At 29.0% G+C, this 24,290-nt stretch overlaps 2 protein-coding genes across 4 annotated transcripts in view; both read left to right on the plus strand.

The window, feature by feature from the left end:
* The window catches only part of LOC114129713 (venom dipeptidyl peptidase 4), a 47,009-nt gene extending 35,972 nt beyond the window's left edge, over nucleotides 1-11,037 (plus strand). For all 3 annotated transcript variants that reach the window (XM_027994528.2, XM_027994529.2, XM_027994527.2), the window contains exons 7-16: nucleotides 960-1,129; nucleotides 1,260-1,360; nucleotides 3,266-3,404; nucleotides 5,278-5,498; nucleotides 6,056-6,254; nucleotides 7,387-7,574; nucleotides 7,707-7,901; nucleotides 9,043-9,203; nucleotides 9,325-9,530; nucleotides 10,722-11,037. In XM_027994528.2, the coding sequence (XP_027850329.1) occupies nucleotides 960-1,129; nucleotides 1,260-1,360; nucleotides 3,266-3,404; nucleotides 5,278-5,498; nucleotides 6,056-6,254; nucleotides 7,387-7,574; nucleotides 7,707-7,901; nucleotides 9,043-9,203; nucleotides 9,325-9,530; nucleotides 10,722-10,820 (1,679 nt within the window). In that variant the 3' untranslated portion in view covers nucleotides 10,821-11,037. The remainder of the gene's footprint in view (nucleotides 1-959; nucleotides 1,130-1,259; nucleotides 1,361-3,265; nucleotides 3,405-5,277; nucleotides 5,499-6,055; nucleotides 6,255-7,386; nucleotides 7,575-7,706; nucleotides 7,902-9,042; nucleotides 9,204-9,324; nucleotides 9,531-10,721) is intronic.
* Nucleotides 11,038-15,076: 4,039 nt separating this feature from the next.
* Nucleotides 15,077-23,773, plus strand: LOC114129750 (uncharacterized). Its single transcript, XM_027994578.2, has 4 exons — nucleotides 15,077-15,591; nucleotides 17,047-17,710; nucleotides 21,366-21,750; nucleotides 22,912-23,773. Exons 1-4 carry the CDS (start codon nucleotides 15,526-15,528, stop codon nucleotides 23,498-23,500), a joined length of 1,704 nt encoding a protein of 567 aa, XP_027850379.1. The 5' UTR covers nucleotides 15,077-15,525; the 3' UTR covers nucleotides 23,501-23,773.
* The last annotated feature ends 517 nt before the right edge of the window (nucleotides 23,774-24,290 follow it).

Genomic DNA, 24,290 nt, shown 5'->3' on the forward strand with positions numbered 1-24,290 from the left:
TTATTCGAAAATTTTACTTTTGTCTTCCTAAATATCAGCCAAAATCACAAACTTATAAGAAAAAATATTTAAGTCGAAGATCAAAGCATTTTATCTACTCTAAAAGTATCTTCAGACACAAGTATAAAAACAAAAACTCATATCTTTCAAAATCAATAAATTAATATAGCTGAGTAGATTCTAAAGTATAAGTTTCCACGGAATATTGCAGTTATACATAAAAAATAATATACGATATATATATATCGTATACCTATATATTTTCAAACCGGAATCTCGTCATGCACGCAGACAATATAGATACTCAGTGCACGTATTATTCAACTACAGCTGCAATTTCCTACAGCTAATTTCAACCCTAATGTTAACCACAATAGTGATGTGCGATAATATTTCAGTAACATAATATCTTACAGATTTTTTGTACGTATAATATATTACACGGTTAGGGGCATAGTTTATAGTGTGCTGTAATTTGCGTAATATAATATGGTCTTATAGATACCTATACCAAGTTATAACTAAATAAATTGTATTACTATAAACTAGGTATAAAAAGGTATAAATGTGTTTACTATTATTGATGGGGTACGTACTATGCTCTCCGACATATAAATAAAATACAGAGTGTTCCATAATGAATGTCCTGGTTATAAAAATATATTTTTAATAATACAATATTATTAAACTTATAAAATTGAAGCAGGTGCAATCAATACTGTTGGTTATCAAGTATTTATTTTCACACATTTTCGAATGAAAACTTTCCTCCATTGATATGAGATCACAACAATAACCTAACGTCTCTAGATTATTTTTGACACATTTTTTGAAACCCATAGTACAAAAATATTTTATTACGTACTATTATTATTATTATTATTATTATTATGGTCAAGTTTTCAGCCTAAATCATATAAAGGTAAGAGTAATCGAGTTTCTTATTATTTCGTTCACAGAGGAGATAATTAGTTCGAACAGCGCCATGTGGTTTTCGAAGCAAGGGACCCGGCTGGCGTACGCGTCGTACAACGACTCATTGGTGCCCACGATGCAAATGCCCGTGTATGGTACTCCGGGCAACTTGGCTTACCAGTACCCGAATATTGTCAGTGTTCATTACCCAAAGGTGAGAGCGTGGTTTTATTTTTTTTTTTACATATTATTGTCATACCATTCATTATGTTTGTTTTTCATTTATGATAATAGTAATTTTTTTTATAATTACATCGTATGTTATTTTTTTCTTATTCGAAAAGGTTGGTGTAAACAACCCAACGGTAGAATTGTTCGTACAACGTCTGGATGTGATTGGTGAAAAACCAGAACCCATACTCGTCGAGCCACCAAAAGAATTGACGTAAGTATTAAGTCAAAGAATATAATATTATAACCCGTGTATTATGTAGATAAATTGAAGCAACTTTAGGGGTGATACACAATATGATATATTATTATGTATAGATAGCAAGTGATCTAGTATTTAATTGCTCTGTGTACTATTTTTTCAAGAGTTTCTTAAACATAACTTTGCAAAAACCACCTTGTGCTACAAGCGGTAATTAATTCATTATATAAACATATTATCTAAAAATATAGTTGTTTTAATTTCAACAAAAAATTTTCATTACAAAATATATGATGTTGATACGTTATTATATAATAGAAATATTATAATATAATGCACAATAATACAATATCAGAATAAAATAAATTAGAAGTGTATAAGAATTCATATGTATGAATTAAACAAGTTATATTATAGTTTATAATTTATTAGTATCTCCTATCTATATATTAGTAGTACATTAGTGTGATATATTTTCTCTTTTATCCAAAGTTGAAGATACTAAAATTACTGAAAAATTATTATTACTGCAAGCATAAAATCAATACACAACATTCACATAAGTAATTTATGATAAATAATAATGTCAAAATAATAGTTAACGGGTTATAAAATATTAAAATAGTCGATAAGATGTGTTGAGTTTTATTAACATTTTTGTATAATTCAAGTAGGTATAAAATAATATGTAAGCAAATTTTAAAATTGTCTTTTTTACACATTATTGTAAGGTTTGATATAGGTAATACTAAAATACTAAAAAACGGAGTTAAATGCGGATTATAGAATATTTTCCTCTATTAATTAAATAAATAAATTGTTGATTATACGGGACAGAACTATTATTACTGTTGAGTGTATTTTTTAGGACAAAACGACATTTTAGTTGAGGACACTTAAAATATATAGTATCGTTAGGGAACTCGCATTTTTTTTAGCGTCTTAGCAGTTATCTTCTGTACTCGTGATTATATGGCTATAATTATTTGCGTATACGAAGTGGTAAATTAGTGCACGAACGACCGAATTTAGTTACCCAAAATAGACATTTAAATGCGTGCGTATAGGTATGTAAATGAATACGGGCTGTAATCGGACAAACAATCGTACACCTATTAAGTATACCTGCTGTATATAATATTATACATAGGTATGTGCATGTAAAAGTACATAATAGTATAGCAGCGAGTGAACACGCACGGAGAAGAAGTCTAAATGAAAACAGAACTTGATTGCGTCCGATGGTTTTATGAACGAGTGAATTTACATTAATTGTAATGTTCGCATTTGAAATAATAACAAATACGTAGCATTGATAAGAAATAGGGTTTAAGCGAAACATTAATGTGAAATATCTAGTTTTGGTATAATATTATGGAGGAATAATTCGTCGTTCGTTATTGCTTGATTCGGTTTCCGACAACGTCTTAAGTGGTTGTATATAACCAAAAAACCGCGTTATACCGCAGGTACATAATTAGTAGATATGATAAAATGTATTGTCAACTTGGAAACAGCTGACAATTATTATACTGCAGAACTACTATGCCATATTTTATTATTCATGTGCAATATTACCTATGTCATATTATTATACACCTTTTATTTTATGCATTGTTAATTTTTAAATTTACAAAAATCTCAAACTTTAAAATATTATTTTATTAATTTATCAGGGAAAAAAACCATTAATTTCAACTGAAATAAACCAATTGATATTATTTTTATAAATATTGTGTGTCTCTGCAAATGTTCTTTTCTCGTGCAACGTTTTACCTGTAATATAGAAATTGATGTTAGATATAATGATGTTGTTATTGATTTTTTACAATTTAGGTATAGTTTTTGTTTAGAAGTAAATAAATGAAATATAAAATAAATCACAAAATTTATTTCATTTTTATGTTTGAATTTCAGTTCAGTCACTAAAGATATTATTCTATATACGGTCCAGTGGTCAGACGATACAAATCTATTTACATTTTGGATGAACCGAGTACAAAATAAAACATATTTAGTTCATTATTCGGTGGTCGATTCTGCAGAGAGTATTAACGTAAGTTTAATAAAATAAAATGAAAATTATATTTAATATATTTAAATTGATCACACATGGCGGTTAAGCCTCAGTGGTTATACCATCTAAGAAATTAAAATTATTTGATGCGAAATGCTGAAAAACAACATAATTGTATAATATAACCAGCAAGGACACAACTGGAAAAAAATTTCAGGAGGGGGGGGGGGGTCCAAATTTTTTTTAAATATAGGTACATATAGATACATAACGTTATTTTTACGTTAAAATATAAAATGTTATTATTATCGTTATTATTAATAATAATCTATTATTTCTAATTAATAAGAATTGATATCTCTAAAAAATTGAAAGCCCGGAAAATGAAAATTATTGGTTATAATTTATTAAAATACCCTGATATTTTTTTTTATATGGATTTTTCAAAATTTTAAAACTTCCTAAAAAAATTAGTTTGAAAAATTATTTTTTTATTTTCTGAACAATCGAAAAACAATTATTCAAAATTAATAGAGATTATCCAACGAATAACGAATATTATATTTTTTTTTTAAATTTAATTTTTATGTTTATACTTTATAAAAATTTAATTTAAATATATATATAATATTTTTTAATATATATATAAACATTTAATATATCCAAATATATTTAAAATCTTGTTTATATTTTACACTTAGAGAAATTAATTTCTAGTATTATTGTTTTATTATTTACGATAATTTATATAATTTTACTATTTTTAAATTTGTACGTCCATATTATCGCATAAAAATTACATCATAATGTACAAACGGCAAACAGATATTACACAATTCAGTAGAATTCACCAACGGAAGAGTTTATAACCACTCGTAATAATCAATTTACAAATATATATAAAGAATTCATATAGACGAATCTGATAATACCTAATAACAGTAATAAATCTATGTTAATGAACAGTATAGTTTAATTAAAAATGTAGTAACATAGGTAGTGGAATTATAATTTTTACATATTATTAAACGGTATAATTTTATTGAAATAAAAAATAGATATAAGGATCACATTAAAAAAAAAGGAAATGTCATTATGTTGTTTAGTTTAAGTTTCTTCGTTATTGGTAGGTTACAGATTACATATTTACATAGGTATTCATCACATTTATTAGAATGTATTAAATTTAAATTCAAACTCAATAATTTTTGATATTAAAATCATTACAAAATAAAAAGTATTCTGAGCGGAGATGGCGTTTTAGAATCTATTTCTAAAGATAATGAATAATATTTTTTTCCTATTAAATATGGTTGATTGTACACATTTTTGAAAAGTCACATTTTATATGTATAACCTTAGGTATATAATAATAAATAATAATTATAATATTATTGTTATAATTTATTAGTGTACCTACTTACTGTTTTCCAAAAGTATTTAATGTCGTATTTCAAGTACTTTTATAGTACCTATTTACAAATTTCATTTTTTTTTGTTATGTTGTATAACATAAATTAATGCAGTAAATTATACAAGTACAATATATTTTAACATAAGCTATAATTTTGATTTTTGTTAAAATTATTGCTTAAGATTAGACAAATAGTTTTAAAAAAATTTTGTAAAATAATAATTAAAAATAATTTATAAAAAAAATCGATATTAATAAAATTAAATACATATAAACCAAAGCCATAACTTAAAATATCTAAAATTGATTTTAAAAAAATTATAAAATTACTTATTAATTGAAGTAGTCAGAGTAAACAAATAAGTGTTTTGAATAAACATAATACGTTGTATATATTAGTCGCTATTATTATTTATTGTTTTGTATTTCAAAAAATGATTATAATAATATTTACTTTACCACTTGTTTTTTAAACACGTACTTGTTTTTTTTTTACAGGTAGTGACATTCAGTCAATCCGGGGGATGGTGTGATTTATCACAATTACCATTGATGGACAACGAGCAACGCCTGGCAATATTATATCCCGTGAAACAATCGAACGGAGATAATTTCAAGCATATAGTCGTGGTGGAAGCCAATGGCAAACTGACTCCAATAACGAGTGGAAAATTTGAAGTACTCGTTCTTTTGAAGTGGGACGTCCAGTCAAATTACATGTAAATAAACTGCGATTTTTAAGATAGGTCCAGAATATATTATTATTTAGTAAAGGGATTTTTTCAAATACAACTATAGTATTATATGCTTTGGTAATTAGCGTATATTTTAAATTTTCAAAATTCCATAATCGAATTGACACATAAAATCATTGTTAATGTTACTGGTTATGTATTTATACCTATAGGTTTTATAAATAATTTTTTCATTTAACCAATTTTCTTTTAAAAGCATAGTGATGAAAACATAAATATTACATTTTAAATTATTATCTACGCTGGGCTATAAATCAATTTATATTGAACCATCTCTAATAAAAAATAAAAATATGTTGCACGCACAGGGTCAATTAAATTTTAATACTTTAAATAACATATACTAATATTTTGTTTTATGCAGATTGTGTTGATTATTATCAACTTAAATTTGAATCTTAAACACCTTAGATTTATTATAGATGTACTAGGTACCTTAGTTATAGCATTTATCAAATATCAATAATGATTTTTTTATAATACATTATAATAATGTGTTGTTTTTTTTAATCCTTATTTAGTTACTATTTGGCTAACACAGAAGAAAATCCCGAAGAACAGTATCTCTACCGGGTGTTAGTTAAAGAACAAAGTTCACCAGAATGTATGTCGTGCAAGACGGAATGTAAATATAACTTAGCGATGATGAGCGTGGAAAACGAATATTATACGCTAACATGCCAGGGTCCAAACGTGCCAGAAGTCAAAATATTTAAAACGGTATAAGCACTAAGATAATATTTTTTCATAGTTAGGTATATTAAATATAGTATAATATTATATCTTATAAGATGGATAGGAATAATCCAATTAGGTGTTCACATAGTAATAATTAATAACTAATACCATTATAATCAACATAATTATTAGGACTTACATTTTAGGGTTTTATAAAATATATAAGCTGTACTAGTAAAATAAATCAACAATTAATATAAATACATACATTAAAAATATCTATTATGATAAATTACAAAAGCTGTTAATATAAAAGATTATATAATTGTAAATTATATAATATATGAAAAAATTTTATCATCAAAACTGATAATGACAATAACAGACTATTGATGTGAACATATTAAACAAAATTGGACTAATCAGGAGAGATATGTAGTAATTTTATTACTTAATCAATTTATTTATCAAAACAATTATGACATATGAATTAAAATAAAATTTTACATAATTTACATACCTTTCCTCGTTCCGTGTTATGTTAATGTTATTAGTTACTCTGGAATCTATGTATAGTTTCAATTTTTTTTTTTAATTTATACATTGTGCTTATCCATTGGCCACTTAAACCCTGGATATTTTGTCCATTGTACATTTTGACCAAGATTTCATTAAAAGAATAAACATTTTTTGAAATTTGTATAAAATCTAAAAAATTATAATATTTAACACATATTTGAATAAAAGCAAAAAAAGAAAATAGATTTTATCAAAAACTAGTTTTGCGTACAAATTCTCAGTTTTATTTTTTTTTTATACCAATTAATTTTAAAAGTAGTGTAAATTTTTACTATTTATCTACCCCCCCAATGTTTAGTTATAGTAGGTATAGCTATATGGTATAGATCCTATTTTCCACCGGAAATCACTCTCTGCAATGTTAATGATTGCATTTTTCGTACCTACTTTAAAATTTTTTTTCAAATATAAAAAAAAAATATACTTAAGTAAAACCAATATAATTTACCTACATTATACATTCAAATTAAAGATGATTCGTATTGATAAAAATAATATTATTATTCCTAAATTAAATACGTACAGTAAAAATTGTATTATTTTAATATAATGTTATTGCCAAATTAATGAGGTTCAATGAATATTTTTATTTTAGACTGGTGAAAAGGTATTAGATTGGGAAACGAATGAACACCTTAAAGATGTATTATCTACCATTACTCTGCCTCGAGTATCGTTCATCGACGTGCCAATCGGTAACGAATTTAAGGCTCGCGTTCGACTTATACTACCGCCAGCCGTCGACGAAAGTGCGGACATCAAATTTCCACTGTTGGTCAACACGTAAGTGACAAGTCTTATAAGATTTTTATTTTAAAAAAAAAATACCCTACACATCAAAATATATCTGTTTACCTATCGCAAAACTGATGTATTACAACCGATATTCTGTATCTTGTATACCTATATGTATAGTTATGCCGGTCCCGGATCGAATTTGGCTCTCAACACGTATTCGATAGAATGGAATAAGTATTTTAGTTCTAACAAAAATGTGATCATCGCTCAAATCGATGGCCGCGGTTCAGGAAGAAGGGGTGATAGAAATTTGTTCGCTAACTACCGGAAATTGGGAACCTACGAAATCGAAGACCAAGTATTCGTCACGAGGTAAACAATCGTTTTTCATATTGTAAAATGTAATTAAATTATAATATTTATTAAATCCATCGAACATTACAACAATACATTAAATAATACTTTTAAACAAAGGTTAATAAACCATGAATTTCCTCGAAAGCCTATACTTATATTTTTACAATAAAATCTAAACATCATACTTTTTTTGTAAAAGCAATAATTAAGGTGCATATTTTCATGTAGATATTTAGGTATCAAATATAGTTGTTACTCTACATTTTGGTTTATTAAATATTATACAACTGGTTTAAATACGTAGCAATGTTATTATTTTAACTCTTATATTTGTAACATTTATTTTAAAACATGTTGCAATAATAAATTGTAATTGAATTATTATATAACCATTTTATGAAGTCCATTCTATAAGAATTTAATTGAAATCATTAAGATAATGTTCTTAATTGTATTAACCTAGCAGCTGAAGTTTAAATAAGTAAATATTATTTTTTCTAAAAACCTTAAACTCATGCTGCAAATAATTTAGTGCGTGATAGCATAGAAAGAATTTAATTTCCAGTAATCGTTTTGATTTGAATCGTTGTCACTTACTCGATTTTTATTATGATATGGTGTAATTAAAACTATGACTGAAGTAAATAAGTTCTTTTTAAGTCTCTTTAATTCTTTGATATCATAAAATTGTACTTAAAACCTATGTATACCTATTACTACAAATAAAAATAAAATAATTGTTTTTTTAAAAAAAAGAAAATATATGTGAACCACTGTTGAATTTTATTAAGTTTATTAATATTTTTTTTTTGATTGAATAGGTAGTTTATTTTTAGTAAGGGGTTAGATTGGGGAGGGCTAGACCCTCAAGACCTTTTCAAGATATATTTTTATTGATTAAATAAAATGTTTTATTTATAAGCCAAAATTAGGTTTGATCACAAAAAGCGCTTAAAATAAAATCTTTACATTTTTATTGCATCTACAATTTCAGAAAAGTTATTTAGTTTTTTTAAATAACTACACGATTTGCATAAATGTTAATTTTTATTTGATCGATCAGTATTATGATTATAATTTATTATAATCCACGTTAACTGTGTTCTTGTAAACTATAATATTTATAACAGTTGACTTATACAATTTTTGTTTACAGTTATCTCCAGGATCGATTTTCCTTTATTGACAAATCAAAAACGGCAATTTGGGGTTGGAGTTATGGTGGTTATTCGGCTGCTATGGCCTTAACTAAAGACGACAAAAATGTGTTCAAATGTGGATTATCCGTAGCTCCTGTTACCGACTGGATATACTACGGTATATATAATAATAACATGAATATTTAATTTTTATTTGTTCTTGCAGTGTTTTTACATTCTACGTTTGCCTAAATATTTCTTTCCAATTTGTGTGCCTAAACGAATTAATACGTTTTCAGACTCAATGTATACGGAACGGTACATGGGACTGCTTACAGAAAACGTTAGTGGTTACAAAAACGCCAGTCTATTGAAAAACGCCGAGAAACTTCGCGACAAAAAATATATGGTCATACATGGCACGTACGACGATAACGTTCATTATCAACAATCCATGATGCTTTCCTATGAACTGGAACGAAGAGTAATACTTTTCAGACAGCAAGTAAGTACATAAGTACTCTGCTGTACAGTATGTGAGAATGCACCTCACCATTGAATATTTATATAATATGTAGGCACTATAATGGATGAATAATTAATTTAAATTAATTGTAATAAATAGTTGCACACGAAAAACGATTTTAAGCAAAGATCGCCAACCTATTCTATTAAGTATATTATATATTTTTACATGTTAATAATGCTATTATGTTGAAGTTTGTAGCATAATACGAGTATTTACTGCTTCAAATAGCGATGACAGACAAAAAGAAACACTAGTACAATCATCCATTCAATCAAAATCTATAATGATTTGTCTATTTAAAAAAAAAAATGTACAAAAGTAACTTTTGCTATTGTTAAATGTAAAAACAAAAAGTCGTAGGATTCCTAGTTAAATAATGATCAAAGATTAATAATATTATGATAGAAATCTTACTCTATCGAGGAAAAAACAGTAACGTTCCAAAATAGTGAAATAGAATTCGGTCAAAAATACTATGTACTGGATTTTAAAAATAAATATAAATTAATACAATTATTTTCTCCGGACTAGAGCATTTTGTCTTGGCAGTGGCTTACGAATGTGAATTTTCTCAGCACATTCACTTCAATGGTCTGACCTACTTTCATTCTTAGTTCGCTTATTAAATCTTATTTTTACTTAGACTATTTTATACTTGAATACAACAAACATAAATATGCCATTCCCAGTTATACACATAATAAGTATAAATTGTATAATATAACAATATCAAAACAATGTACTTAGCCGTAAATTTAAAGCAAGACGTCTGGAAACTATTTCAAAAGTGTCTTTGATTTCGTTATCTTAACTTTACAGTCTTCTGTAAAAGTGTTCTTAGCATAAAATAATTTTATTGTTTTAAATGTTAAAATTTGCTTTGTTGTGTATATGAATATTATTTGAATTGGATATACTCGTACATAAATAAATTGGTGAAATACCTATGTATAATTATAGGTAATTTAGCCATACGAATATTATAAATTACTAATATATATAAATATATATGTAGCCAAACACAACATTTTGTTTGTGCAATTAACGTTTTAAACACATACATTATAAATTAATTTAGTATAATAATATTATAATCATATACAATTTAAAATAAATTATTATCTAAATGAATTTAAAATACTAATATGCACAAATGTTTTTTTTCAGACTTATCCAGACGAATCGCACGGTTTATCAAGCGTTCGCAATCACGTGTATCAAACAATAGGTTCATTTTTATTGGATTGTTTCAACGACAGGTTGTGATCTCAATAACTACGATTGTTAACAGACATTATATTATTTTTTTTTAAATTTATTATTGTTTTATTTGAAATATTATAATATTTGTCTTGTATCAGATTCTACGAATCATCATTTAATTGATTTTTTTGTTTATTTTTTATTTATTTATTCTCTTGAATATACTTAAACCCTAAATTTTGGTTATCATAAAAAAAATACACCTACTTAATACATTTAAGATTTTTTCATAAGTTTATTTAATAATTGTTTTTACTGTCGATTGTTCTACGCGTTCATTGTTATGTGCCATTTATAAAAAAATCAACTACTTAAATACACATTATTGCTTTAATCACGCGTATATTAAAAATCATTATTCGAATACACCTAGTATGTGCTAAATGCAGTCTGGCGTAAAATGTATGTTAAAAATGTTACTTGATAATTAATAATATACTTCTACTTAAGCATATTTTTAAAAAAAATACTATAAGTACTTATTTTTTTATTTTTGTATAATACTAAAAACACAGCTATCATACCATATTTGTTTACAATTTACATCAATAATCAATATAATGTATATTATACTACCTACTCTACTACTTCCATAAAACGAACTTCCATTTAATGAAATTTTCCGTTTAACGAATTATTTTTGTAAGCCGTGACTCTTTCATTGTTAATTATACGATAATTATATATAACTATACGATAATTATACGATAATTTTATTTAACGAGTTCCTCTATAAAACGATTTTTTTTTTATTCCCCCCGAGACTTCGTTATGTGGAAGTTTCACTGTATACATAGTGAGCCAAAATTTCAGATACGCTATAATTTAAAAAAAAATTCAAGTTTTTGAAGCGTACGAATAATATAAATTAATTAATTAATAAAATATTAAGATGTATCTATAATTACTTGCACTTGGAACAAATCATAGAAAAAAACTACAAGGAAATTAATTCTACGTATGTACCTATAGAAGATGTCGACTGTCATTGAGTATAAGTCGCTGTAAATTGTGTGTTAGATTTGAGTTTAATAATACATAAAAGTTACATACGAAAAACGGTTATGATAAAAGTCGATCTGTCAGCCTGTATTTCTAAAGATATTTTGTCATATTATATATATTATCATAAACAAAAGTGGATGAATTAATTAAAATAATTAACTAGTGTTAGGTTAAGTTAAACACAATATCGTTAATCTAGAAATTAATATTTATCTAATATATTTAACTTACATTTAGAGTTAATACGAAAAAAAAATAATTTAGCTGAGTTTAAAAGAAGTTACTTCATCTACTTAATATTTAATTAATATACGGATCATACAAACAGTATTTTGTTCCTATCTATATACTATTAAAAAACATAACAGAAATAATAGTGTTCTGTAATACTATTAATAGGTATAGTATTAGGTTATTTGTATTTAATACTCTGTTTATAGTTTGAAAATTAAAAACCTACTGGGAATTTTGTTTTAAATGTTCAAATACTATAAGTGTTAAAACTAAAAATATTTTAAACTTGTTCAACTATAAAGTAATCTGAAAAAATGTAGTTATTTTTAATAATTTCGTACAAAAATTTTCAAATTCTTATAAAAGATATATTATGGCTTTTAAATATTTTTCGATTGAGGTACAAGCGAACTACGTAAAGATCGAAATAATATCATTATAATGAACTGCGTGCGATATTTTAAAATGGGTATTTAAAAAAAAAAAAAAGATTTATTTTAGAATAAGACCTATAATTTTATGGTATTTTTTTTATAATTATTATTTTATTTAAGTATATTATTAATTATTATTACTTTCAATAACATTTTATACGATCGTTTAATGATCAGAATTTTTTTGTATTCTAAAATGTATGAACGTGATTGTTATACGTTTGTACACGGTACTCAAATATAATTTGGACGGAAATCTTCTATTCAAAAAACATGTATTTAGTTAGATACAGAAATCGTATACATGGAAAAAGACCACGCGTGATGCCTGTATACGGTGCATACTAAATGGCTGGTTTTTATTTTAGTTATGACTATATGAAAAAAAAACGTCGTGCACATGTGCGGGGATCGCTGGAATTTCAAGGCGTGACAAAGGATTCCGCGTGTATACGAGATCGACCTGTAGCATGTTTTCGATACAATCGCGAAGAAATATGGCATTTGCACACTAGCGAGCAGCTATAGGTCTTATATCGTATGATCACGACATATAAAATAAGGTAGATTCCAGGTAGGTATAACCAAAGAATGAATGGACGTCGTAAGCCGTGCACTGTAGAACGGTACCATACAATGCATCAATGGGTATAGAAATATAAAAGGTATAATTTCAATTTATAGTGATGTTATTATAACGATTATTGTGGATTTTCGAATGTCGAATAACGCTTGAGTAACTGTAACTGCTTGCCAGGCGGTCGCACCGACGAACCGACGACGGTCTCAAAACGTACAGTGGTGCAGCCTGCAGCTGTCGGTTTCAGATTATTTCGCGATTATAAGGATTTAGTGAGAATCTGCTGAGTTCCACTTTTATGGTACTCGACTCGTACCAACGAAATATTCTCCACCTATGTATTTTTTAAATATCGATTGTAATAACACATACCGATTCGTTAGACCTACCTATGTTTAATACTAATAAGCTGGCCAGACTTTATAGTAGTATTCTGAATATTGTACTGGAAATACTTTTAGAATATTGTTTTTCAAAGGTATTAAAATGCTGTACTCGAATACTTTTATGGTTGATTTAAAGTAGTATAAGACTGCAGTATGAGAAAATTTTATGTTTTGCGAACCAATAAGTGGAAGGTTAATTATTATGTACTTCCCAATGCCTACCTATTGCAGTATACATTTTTATATACAATTTATTAAAAAATGAGTAGATAATTTTACGTTTCATTAAAATTATTACATAATTATTGAATCAATCAATTAATATACGTAGGTAGTTTGTATAATACAACCAGCAATAGCGACACTGCCGTTGTATCGCCGAGGGATCCCAAAGTCGAGGCGATTACACCGCTGTCCTTCACATATTATTACAATCCATACGACGACTACACAATAATTTTAATTATACTTACCTGCAGCAATGTTTTTTTCTGTCTAAACAGTAGTCAAAAGCTACCTGTGATGCGGTATTTTATTTTATTGATCAAAATCTGTACTTCCTGCAAGATCATAGGGTAAGTCCCGAAAAAGTCACTCACTGATGGTGCAAATCGGTGAATGATGGTGTTGCCGTGTTGGGGAAAGGATTAACGTTCTTCAACCAATTATTACATTATATTATAATGTATAAATCATTAAAGTAAAACATACGATTTACAAACATTCAGCGATCGCTTCCGCAAAATCTAAGGATGATGCCAAGCAATAATAATATTCGTAATATTTGCATTATAGCATTTATTTTGATATTTTCAGTTGCAATAAGAAAACTTAATATTTTTAAATTTTACTTTTTGTAATGACGTATTTTTAATTCCATATTCTAAAACAGGATATTCTCGGAGTATGACATCGATTAATAAAAATCTAATTTTGGAAGAGTAGTTTAATATATCGATCATAAACTCATAACTATTTAAAGCAATAGATGAGTGGTACTTCTGCAAGGGTAGTACCCCCAGCAAATATATTCGCCCATTATTCTCTGCCCCTCAAAAATTAAATACCTATAGCTAATAATGAGTATACCGTTTGTCCGCCGTAATCCGATTCTTATAGATCGAGTTACCCCCCCCCCCCCCCCAAATAATACGCCTGGAGAAATCCTTAAATACGTCTCCACATATTATTATACCATATAAATATATAATTACAATTTAATATTATAATAATTATCAATAAGGATAATAATATATTATGCGACATTGTAATATCATACAGGACGTAGGTACCACACACACACACACACACACAACTCATCCTGTCACAACTCTGTACGTCTACATACCTATGATATAGGACGCGCATAAAACATCATATAAAAAAATAATTAACAAAAAATAAACAATCGTAGCGATGTTTGAGTACGCAATAATAATAATTAATATTACGCCGAGGTTAGACCGCGAAAACACTTGCGTATACATTGCCGAGCGTTTACAATAATAATTATACAATAAAATGATAACGACGACGACGGCGGCGGCGATGATGGTGACGATGATGACGATCGTGGCAGAATATTATAATAGTTTGATTGGTGTTTTAAAACATGATGTTTTACACTCGTCACGCGCTTTTCCGTGCCAATATTGACACGCGCCCGGTCGGACGTCGCCTCGATCGAAAAGCGCGCCACATTATACGCATCCATATTTTCCGTTGCAGTCGCGGACAGACGGAGCCGACGAGCGATAATTTTTTTTTTTTTTTTTACTTCATCGCGAGTGCTAATAAATACGTTATATTATTATACGACGACCCGTGTCGGACAAGACTGCACACGCCGCCCGACGACGGATTTCGCGGGCTTACGATTTTTAATATTATACGTCCCAATAATATTATAATATTATACATTATATACCATATTATTATTGTTATTATTATTATATCTTACTAAAAGTCGATAACAATTATTATTATTGTTGTATATATATATATTATTTATATAGCCACCGACTCTATAGGCCTGTCATCGTCGTCCGTTTGCGGTCGCCGGAATAATTATGTTAGCGACCGCCGAACGCGCAATGATTGTTGCGCTGTGGTTGGTGTGCTGTTACTATGACCAAGTGAGTGTAAAAAGTATAATACGTACGTTAGAATACAGAACGATGGGGTGTGATGCGATTCCGTGTCATAATAATGTCTTATGACGAAAATGTCTTTGATAAAAATATCTTTTAAATTCTTTAAATCTTAATTCTTATAATTAATTTAATAAATTGTTATACATGTTATCGCAGACGTCGGAAGGGCTTAAATGTATTGAAATTAGGTACAAAGTAACATCTCCACAAAAGCCAAAGGCTGTGACTAAATGATATTATAAACCTGCTAAAACGCCCAGATAGGTACAGTCAAGTCACGAAAATCCCACCAAATATAAACCGATAAGGTCTCTACAATTACTTTTATCTTAATGGCACAATATTATGTGCACGTAGTAAGTACCCAGCAATTAGTAGCCTAGCGACTTAACTATTTTTAAATATTAGAAAATATAAAATTTAAAATACATCGCAGATACAATGATAACTATAACAATGAGCTTATAAAAAAAAAGTATAAAAGATATTTTGTTCAAAGACGTTTTGACCGGTCGCCGTATGGTACAGCCCACTGGTTCTACACTGCAACCGATACTCGGAGAGGTTTATCGTGTTCAGTGAATAGATTTTTAGGTTAGAATTATATAGGACGAAGAAGAGATAGACGTAAAAGTTTTGGAAAACGTATTACTAGGGGGGTCTGTAAAACGATTGAATATACGATCCGTGTGTCCATCTATAGAACGTCTAAATTTATTAGTCTCAATTAGTTCTGTAAAATAACTTCACCGGGACAATTATTATTTTTGTCTTCGAATCAGATTAACTTTACGGGCAATGCACTTCAGAGGGGGGCCATGACAAGATTACGTGTCGTCTCAATAGTATGTAAATTATCGGCTAAACGAGTATGAGTTCTTTTCAGCTTACGTCTAGTCTCTATATAAGTAGTAAGTGCTCGCGGTGCTGACTAATAATTATGTTTGCCTACTATGATAAGTTTCCGGACACACCTTCAGCTACCGAAGCTAATCACTACTTGACTATAAAATAGACACTAACACAGTAGGTTGATGAAGTAGGATTTGTCATCGTTTTACTGAGTGTACCGTATGGCACATGGAAATGAAAAAAAAAGTATCATATGTATGTTTTTGGGGTTTCACCATTATTTTGTATTATTTTGTAGATGGTCATAATATATAGGTTAGAACTCAAAACAAAAATACAATTTATCGTTGTATGTCATGAAGTTTTATTATTATAATAATACATTAACTATGTTAAGTAACAATAGGTCAAGTGACATATTATTATCATGGTAAGCAGTGATATTTCGCGTTACCCGAAATCGGTTAGAGTCAAACAATCGAAATTTCTTTACTCGACCCTTTCCCTCCCCCATAAAAAAAATCTAAAAAAATATTTGCAAACGACGATCGTCATCGACATCATCGTTTTCGTATTTGTACACAGGCGGCCACCCTACATCACGACCATGTGCGGACGAGGAGTGGATCGACGAAAGTGCAGAGGACCAAAAACCTGACGTCCGGCATGCCCGCGGTAACCGTGGTTGCTGGTGCCGCGACTGCAGTCGGCGAAGATGGATCGTCGGACACCGACGCCGACGCTGAAATAGACGTGCTCGACGACGTTGACACGGTCACCGACGGCGTCAAAGCGACACCGGACGCGAACACCGGCCGGCTTCGCGACTTCTTGTTCGGCAAACCGAACAAAATCTTTAAGAGTCTCATGCGGACCGGCGTCAGGGTTGTGCAGCGCGGCATGGACGCGTTCCAGGGGGTGTCAACTAAGGTGTTACACGTGGCCCGGAAACGGATCGGTGGCAATTCGAGTGCTTCCGGCGGCAGCTCGTCGCAGCAGTCGTCCAGCAAGTCGAACGAGAGCGGTGACGTCGACGACCGGAAACCGGTCAAGCGACAGGCCGAGGTGAAAAAACCGACCGGCTTCATCAAGTCGGTGTCCAAAATGCTCAAAACGGGGCTGACGGGCATCAGCCACGTCACCGACCTGAGCTTGTTGTTGGGCAACATAGGCACGCACAAGCTCATGGCCACGCTGGACGGCAAGAACGGCAACCAGGAGATGTTTAATCTGATCATCAAATTCATCGGTACGTATAATAATAATAATATATGATGTCGAACACCAATAACGATAATAATATGACATCGAAGCTCATATTATAATAATATATCGTCGTGGTTAAAGTTGTGTATAACAGGCTGAACTTCAGAGTAGCCCGCGTAGTATCGGGGCAGAGGTCCTTAATCTTTACGGACTGTTTCCGCGGTATTCTATATAATATTGCCATCGCTTTCCCTCGTGGAAAAACGATATTTTAATTTAAACCTAAAATGTATACACAAAGCATACAACGAGTATGTAGTTTGAATACTTTTCCGCGTTAAAATGTAATAAGCTACTATATTGGTGTAGCTACGATATTTTCGTGAAGAATTAATAAGATTAAAAACAGCAGAGCGAGTACCATTCTGCTGTATGGTGGGTTCGAATGGATCACTGTAATGTATGTGTTAAATTTGAATTCGATGATACGTCATAATTATGATTCATAATATTGTATACGAAAAACGATTTTAGGCGGAGACGGTGGCAGTCTATCAGTATAGATAATATTATATTATGTTTAGTTCATTTATTCATTCACACAAATATAAATACTAAAGACCACATAAAAATAAATATTATTATTTATTATACATTTATTTATACATTATTATAAATTAATATAATAAGACTATAATATTGTTTTATAAGATTTAAGGACGAGCAGAGAACGCAGGTGCTGGAGCCGTGTTATAATCAATGATAAGTTTTAATATTCATACCAACGAGAAGAATATAATATGCTTGGTATAAATAACTTAAAATTACTCAAATTATTTTAAAAATATCTCTGTTTATCTTCTTTAGTTTAAAAAATATTGATTAACCTATACGTATTGATAAACATTTTTAATCCATGTAATGAATGATAGTTACCTATACGGTTTATTTAATTTTCAGGAGTTTTTGCCAAGAACAACATTTTTATCATAATATATTATATAAAGAAAAAAAAAGTTTAAAATTTAAAATACTTACATCGTAGATTTTATGGAAAATTAGTTTTTTTTTAAGAAAGACTAGGCTCTTTCTAATGGAATAGCCAATTTGCGAACTACTTATTATTTTTCCTGCTATTTTTCAGGCTCATTGCATACAGACTAACAGCCATTAGGCCTTTTAAGAACTACAATAATTTTTATGGTTATAACTATTTTAATTATTTTATTTTAAGGGCTATTTATAATAATGCAGTACATTATTTTTCCGGCAAGCGCATCTATTTATTTTGCACAAAGGTTTTTTTAATATGTGACATATAAACTGAACTATTATAAATTATAATATATTATTATAGGTAGGTACATTTTTTTTTTATCTACAACTTTACCAATGATTACCATAAAATGATTGTAGTTCTTAAAAAGCCTAACTGTTATTAATCTGCATGCAATGAACCTGAAAAACAGTAGGCTGTTTGAAAAAACAATAAGTAGTTTGCAAACGGGTTACCCTTTGCAAAGCGCCTAGTCTTTAAAAAAAAAAAAAAAATTTCCATATGGCCTAAAACACCTATAAATAGCACAAACATATCCAAACTATTTCTTTTCTGGTAAATGCCAATATGAATATTCGATGAACATTTCAAGTCCTTACAGTTATTAATTTTTGAATTTTCTCAATTATTCTCCAAAATACTTAAAAATTTTATTTTTTACCCCCTTCTCATAAAATAAAAATGTAAAACAAATAACACTCATCAACATAATATCAAATAAGAATAAAATCGTGCGACTCAAAATTTAAAATATTTTCTATAATTAAAACGACAGATTAATAATTAAAAATTGTGTCATACTTATATTTTTTGATAAATCTTTTATTTGAAAACATGCATACATTAAAATTAATTATATTTACCGTCCCCATGCTATTATATGTGAAGCGATCCAATATGCATTTTTTCCACCCGATTATACTCTAAATTGTATTACCAAAACATGTCTATTTTGACCTGCAGCGGAGGAGCGAAGGTAATTTTAATATTGATTTGTTTTTGTTCCCGACGAGTGGCGCTCAATCTACTTCACAATTGTTTATTTTTCATGATCAGTATATTTAATTATATTTATTCACAATGATAATGAGTAGATCATCATTGATTTAAAATGTATGTTTCTGGATTATTTGTAAACGCCTACGACAACAGACGGTAGCTTCAAATCACCAAATACTCACTACAAAGTACACAAATAGGTATATATTTAAGGTACTTACTACTTATCAAATGTTTTTAAATTTAAATTTGTCACAGGACTATAATTATATTTTAATCGTGTATATAGACTTGTGAGTTATAATATACAATGCGCAATAATAAAAGCTATACACTATGTTATACGCTTTAGTGTTGGTACCTATCAAATTAACACATAACACGCGTTACACGTGTGCAAACACTGTTAACGTAAATTGTTAGATTTACAAATGATAACTACTTTTGATGGTGTGCATATGCTCAAATTTCAATATTCTTACTTAGTTTTCTGGTATCTTGGTATAAGTGCGTATCGTTATTAAGATAACAGTCTTAATCTCAAATTTAAAAATATTTTGAATAACATATTTACAATTTTATAATTTTTATTAATTTGGTCTTGAAACCACCTATATAAATTAAAAAAAAATTAAGAATTGATAATAAAAACCGAATATAAAATCTCACAATTATTGAAAAAACGATGTTCAAATATATCAATCATAAGAGTGAAGTTTCTTGAAATATGAATATAATATTTTTTGTCTTTTTTGTAATTATAATATTTAGTTTTGACTACACTGCTTAATTTATTTGTGTTGACATTTTGTTGACTTTATCGCCTTTTTTTTGTTTGAAACGAATACTATGCATACAATTTAAAAATCAAAATTCCTATTCTAAATATGATTAAATGTAAATACATAATAGATGAGCGGATAAAATTAACGATCTTATTTTTTCTCATGAGAACATTATTCATTTAGATTTTTTTGTTCCATTTTAATTTTTGATTACCTCTCCTACTCTTGGTATTTAAATTTAAAGCTAATTACCACTTAGACCAGTGGTTCTCAACCGGTGTGCCGCGAGATTGTCTAGGTGTGCCGCGGGAAATGTTATTAAATATTGAAAACAGTGGTTGTCAAGTGCGTGAGTGTGCCGTGAAAACTTGTGATGCGTGTAATAGTGTGCCGTGAACTAAAAAAGGTTGAGAACCACTGACTTAGACAATACCTACCTTAATTAATATAATTTGATTCATTAGTTTTTATTTTATATTTAAAATTGTATGTATATTTTTGGCAAATTCAGGACCATTATAATACCCTAGTCCTAACGCATGTATCTTATAATATATTAATAATTATTATGAATATATAATATACCTAACCAACACATATACAGTTGTAATTAATTATAATTGTCTAACCCTACAAAACAAAAAAGTACCTAGGTATGTGTTTTCAAAGTAAATGTGTTGATTTAATGCACGTAGTAAACTTGTATCTACATCATTTAGTTTCAATAGTTAGTTTTGTTTATATATTTTAATATATTATGTATAAAATTATAATATTTAAATGATCTTAATTTTCATATTATATAAATCAGATAAGCGTATGAAACAGAATTTCGTGTTGTTTTTTTTTCGAAAAAGGGGCCAAGGTTGGACAAGGAACCAAAGGCAGTGCACAACAGTTTATCAAAGACGTGGGTATAGTATCGACTTTTGTTTCCAAAAACGACGAAATCACTAAATCGATATCTATGCTAATGGATAAGTTTATGAGCAACCCTAAAGTGACCAAAGCCATGGTGCGTCTGGTTCTCACCTTTTTGGACTCCAGTCCTTCCACGTCATGCTTGCTGGACCAGTTGCCGTTGTCGCCTAAAGACGTGCGGATGGTGTTCGATATATTCGTAGGCAGTAACGGACAAATGATGTTGCAAACTATTGCAGGACTTGTGTCAGATTTGACCACAGGGCCAGACACGAAAGCGTTTTTGGAATCGGCTTTAGGCATGATATCCATGTTCAAAAGGTACATATCGTTTTAACCACCATCTTATTCTCCAGTTTTGCCTAACTTGATTGTAAAACTACTAATTAAAGTATTTTATTTTAAACGTGATATACGCACGTGGGCGTGGGCCCGATTTATTTAATGTCAGCGGGAGTATTTAAAACTAAACAATGTATACACCAATAAAATTGCAAGTAAACAAAAAATGAGAGATACAAATAAGTTATACATCAATCGTTTGGAACGATATTGAGGTACGTGTTAGCATGTAGCTTAGGTTAGGTTAATCTACGTCGATTGCTCCATAACGCGAACGTTTGCTAATCACACTCAAAAGAAATGTATCAAAGCGATTCCGCCAATTTTGTATAGGTACCTACTCATCGACTATTTACTTCACCAGAAAAGTTCTTACTGAGTACCTCGTATACTCATATACGTATGTTTATTGATTCCATCGAGTTTTGTATAAGGTCAAATAAAATTTATTGAAATTGAAATTTTTTGGAAACGTTGTGTGCGAGATATTGCATACGTCCCCTAATACTTTTTACACTTATACATGTTTTAAATACAAAAATAGAATCTGACGGTTGAATCAAACTTATTTATGGAATTATATATATGAAAATTTTTTTTGTATCTATCAAAACCTTTTGGAGCAGTAAAATGTTTTTTTTTTCACTTTGAGAGATTGAAAGTAAAAATTCTAATGTTATAAAAAATAATGGTAAAAAAAGTCTAGAATAATTCCTTCGAAATGTTTGTTTATAATTTACAGACAAAGAAAAAATATTATTTCGAACCTGATTTATAACATTTTTGTTATGTGAGCTATGAATTATCTACTATTATAAAATTAAATTACTAACCTACAAATTATAACCAAATCAATTAAGTACTTTAATTAAAAACCTTAAATTTTAAATTTTAAAATTAAACTTGTAGTAAAAATCACTTAATTGAATTATTTTGATACACAGCTGATGCATATGCATAAATATACACTATATGCATAGACATTCAGACGATAAACACTATACGTTTTGTACACTAAATAAACTTCTTTGGCCTAAATGTGATGTTTTGAATTTTAAGCATGAACACACGGAAAAATTACGAAGAAAAAGTTGTTGTTCATAATATTATAATAGTTTTTTTTATAAAATTTTTTTCCAGTGACAATCCGGAGGCGGCCACTAAGGATTCAGATAAACCAACTACTTCTATTGTAGGTTCACTGACTGATTTCTTTACGGGCGGTGAAGGAGAGGAAGAAGACAATATTGAAAATAACAAGTCTGTGCCCCCGCCGATGGTTAATAATAAGAAAAAATACAGCAGTGTAAGCGGAACTATATCAAAACCGCTTACGAAAAAGCTGATGAATAACGATGACACTTGGTTTAGTGATACCAAACCCTCGTTAAATTCGTCACCGAAAAAAACTACATCCAAAGCAGACCCGTGGTTTGACAGTAGTGAAACTACGTCGAATTTGTTACCAAAAACAGTACCCAATTCCAAGGCCGACGATTGGTTCGAGAACAGAAGCGCCAATAGCGACAACAGAATAAAGGTCCGCAATAACCGTAAAATCAGTTATAGCAAGACGAAAGTGGTTACCCAAGAAAATGGCAGCGGGAGCTTCAGTGATGATGATATTAGCAAAATTTCTAAACCGACGACCGTAAAGACAGACTCAAAAATCACCGCCGAAAAACCATTATTGGAAGATGACGATGACATCGAAAGCTATGAAGATTAACCTAAGAGAATTCATCGCTTTTCGGTTTGAAAGCACGCCTATAACTATATATATTATAATGTATACCTCGACTTGTACTTATTACTATTCAAACGGTATAACGATAACAAAACATAATCCACATACCTACAACATCATCACAATAATATACGTACCTATTACGATGTATAACCTAGCTATACATTAAAATTAAACATAAAATATAAATATCTTTGTCGTAAATTTGAACCTCAAAAAGATTTGTAATAGCAATATACAAAAGTATAACTACAATTTTAAACATTTTTTAAATTATTTAAATGTATTTACATTAGTACCTACCCACGTATTATTATTATTTTTAAAATAAGAATATTAACTTAATACCTATAGTTTTATGTAAGCACATAATACATGTAGCCATATAGGTACAATAGTAAATAAATGGCGATAGGCTTATACAATATTAGTTTGGAATAATTTGTTTTAACGAATATAGTATTATCAGAAGTACTTATATTAGCAGAGATGACCAAACCACAACACGCATATTTAAAGCTGACGCGTTGGTCCAATTTCAACACAAAAATAATTTTTATTTCGTTGATAAATATTACATTAAATTAAAAAGAAAAATAACCAATTTCTGTTATTTCTAAATAAGTATAAAACGTTGAAAATTTGGAATTCACTTCCAGGGCATGCCTTTTGTATCTACTTTGTAAAAAGTGGTTCATATCATACACACTCAATATTCGCAACGCGTACTGTTGTGAAAGTTTGTTTTCCAATTTCCATAGTTAAATATTAA

Source organism: Aphis gossypii, chromosome X, assembly GCF_020184175.1.
Source record: "Aphis gossypii isolate Hap1 chromosome X, ASM2018417v2, whole genome shotgun sequence".
NCBI lineage: Eukaryota > Metazoa > Arthropoda > Insecta > Hemiptera > Aphididae > Aphis > Aphis gossypii.

Excerpts from the sequence above, each read along its gene's own strand:
- LOC114129750 (XM_027994578.2), top strand. The coding sequence starts at position 15,526 with ATGTTAGCGACCGCCGAACGCGCAATGATTGTTGCGCTGTGGTTGGTG. Across the intron at positions 17,711-21,365 it reads TCTGATCATCAAATTCATCG|GGGCCAAGGTTGGACAAGGA; the intron begins GTACGTATAATA and ends TTTTCGAAAAAG. Across the intron at positions 21,751-22,911 it reads ATGATATCCATGTTCAAAAG|TGACAATCCGGAGGCGGCCA; the intron begins GTACATATCGTT and ends ATTTTTTTCCAG.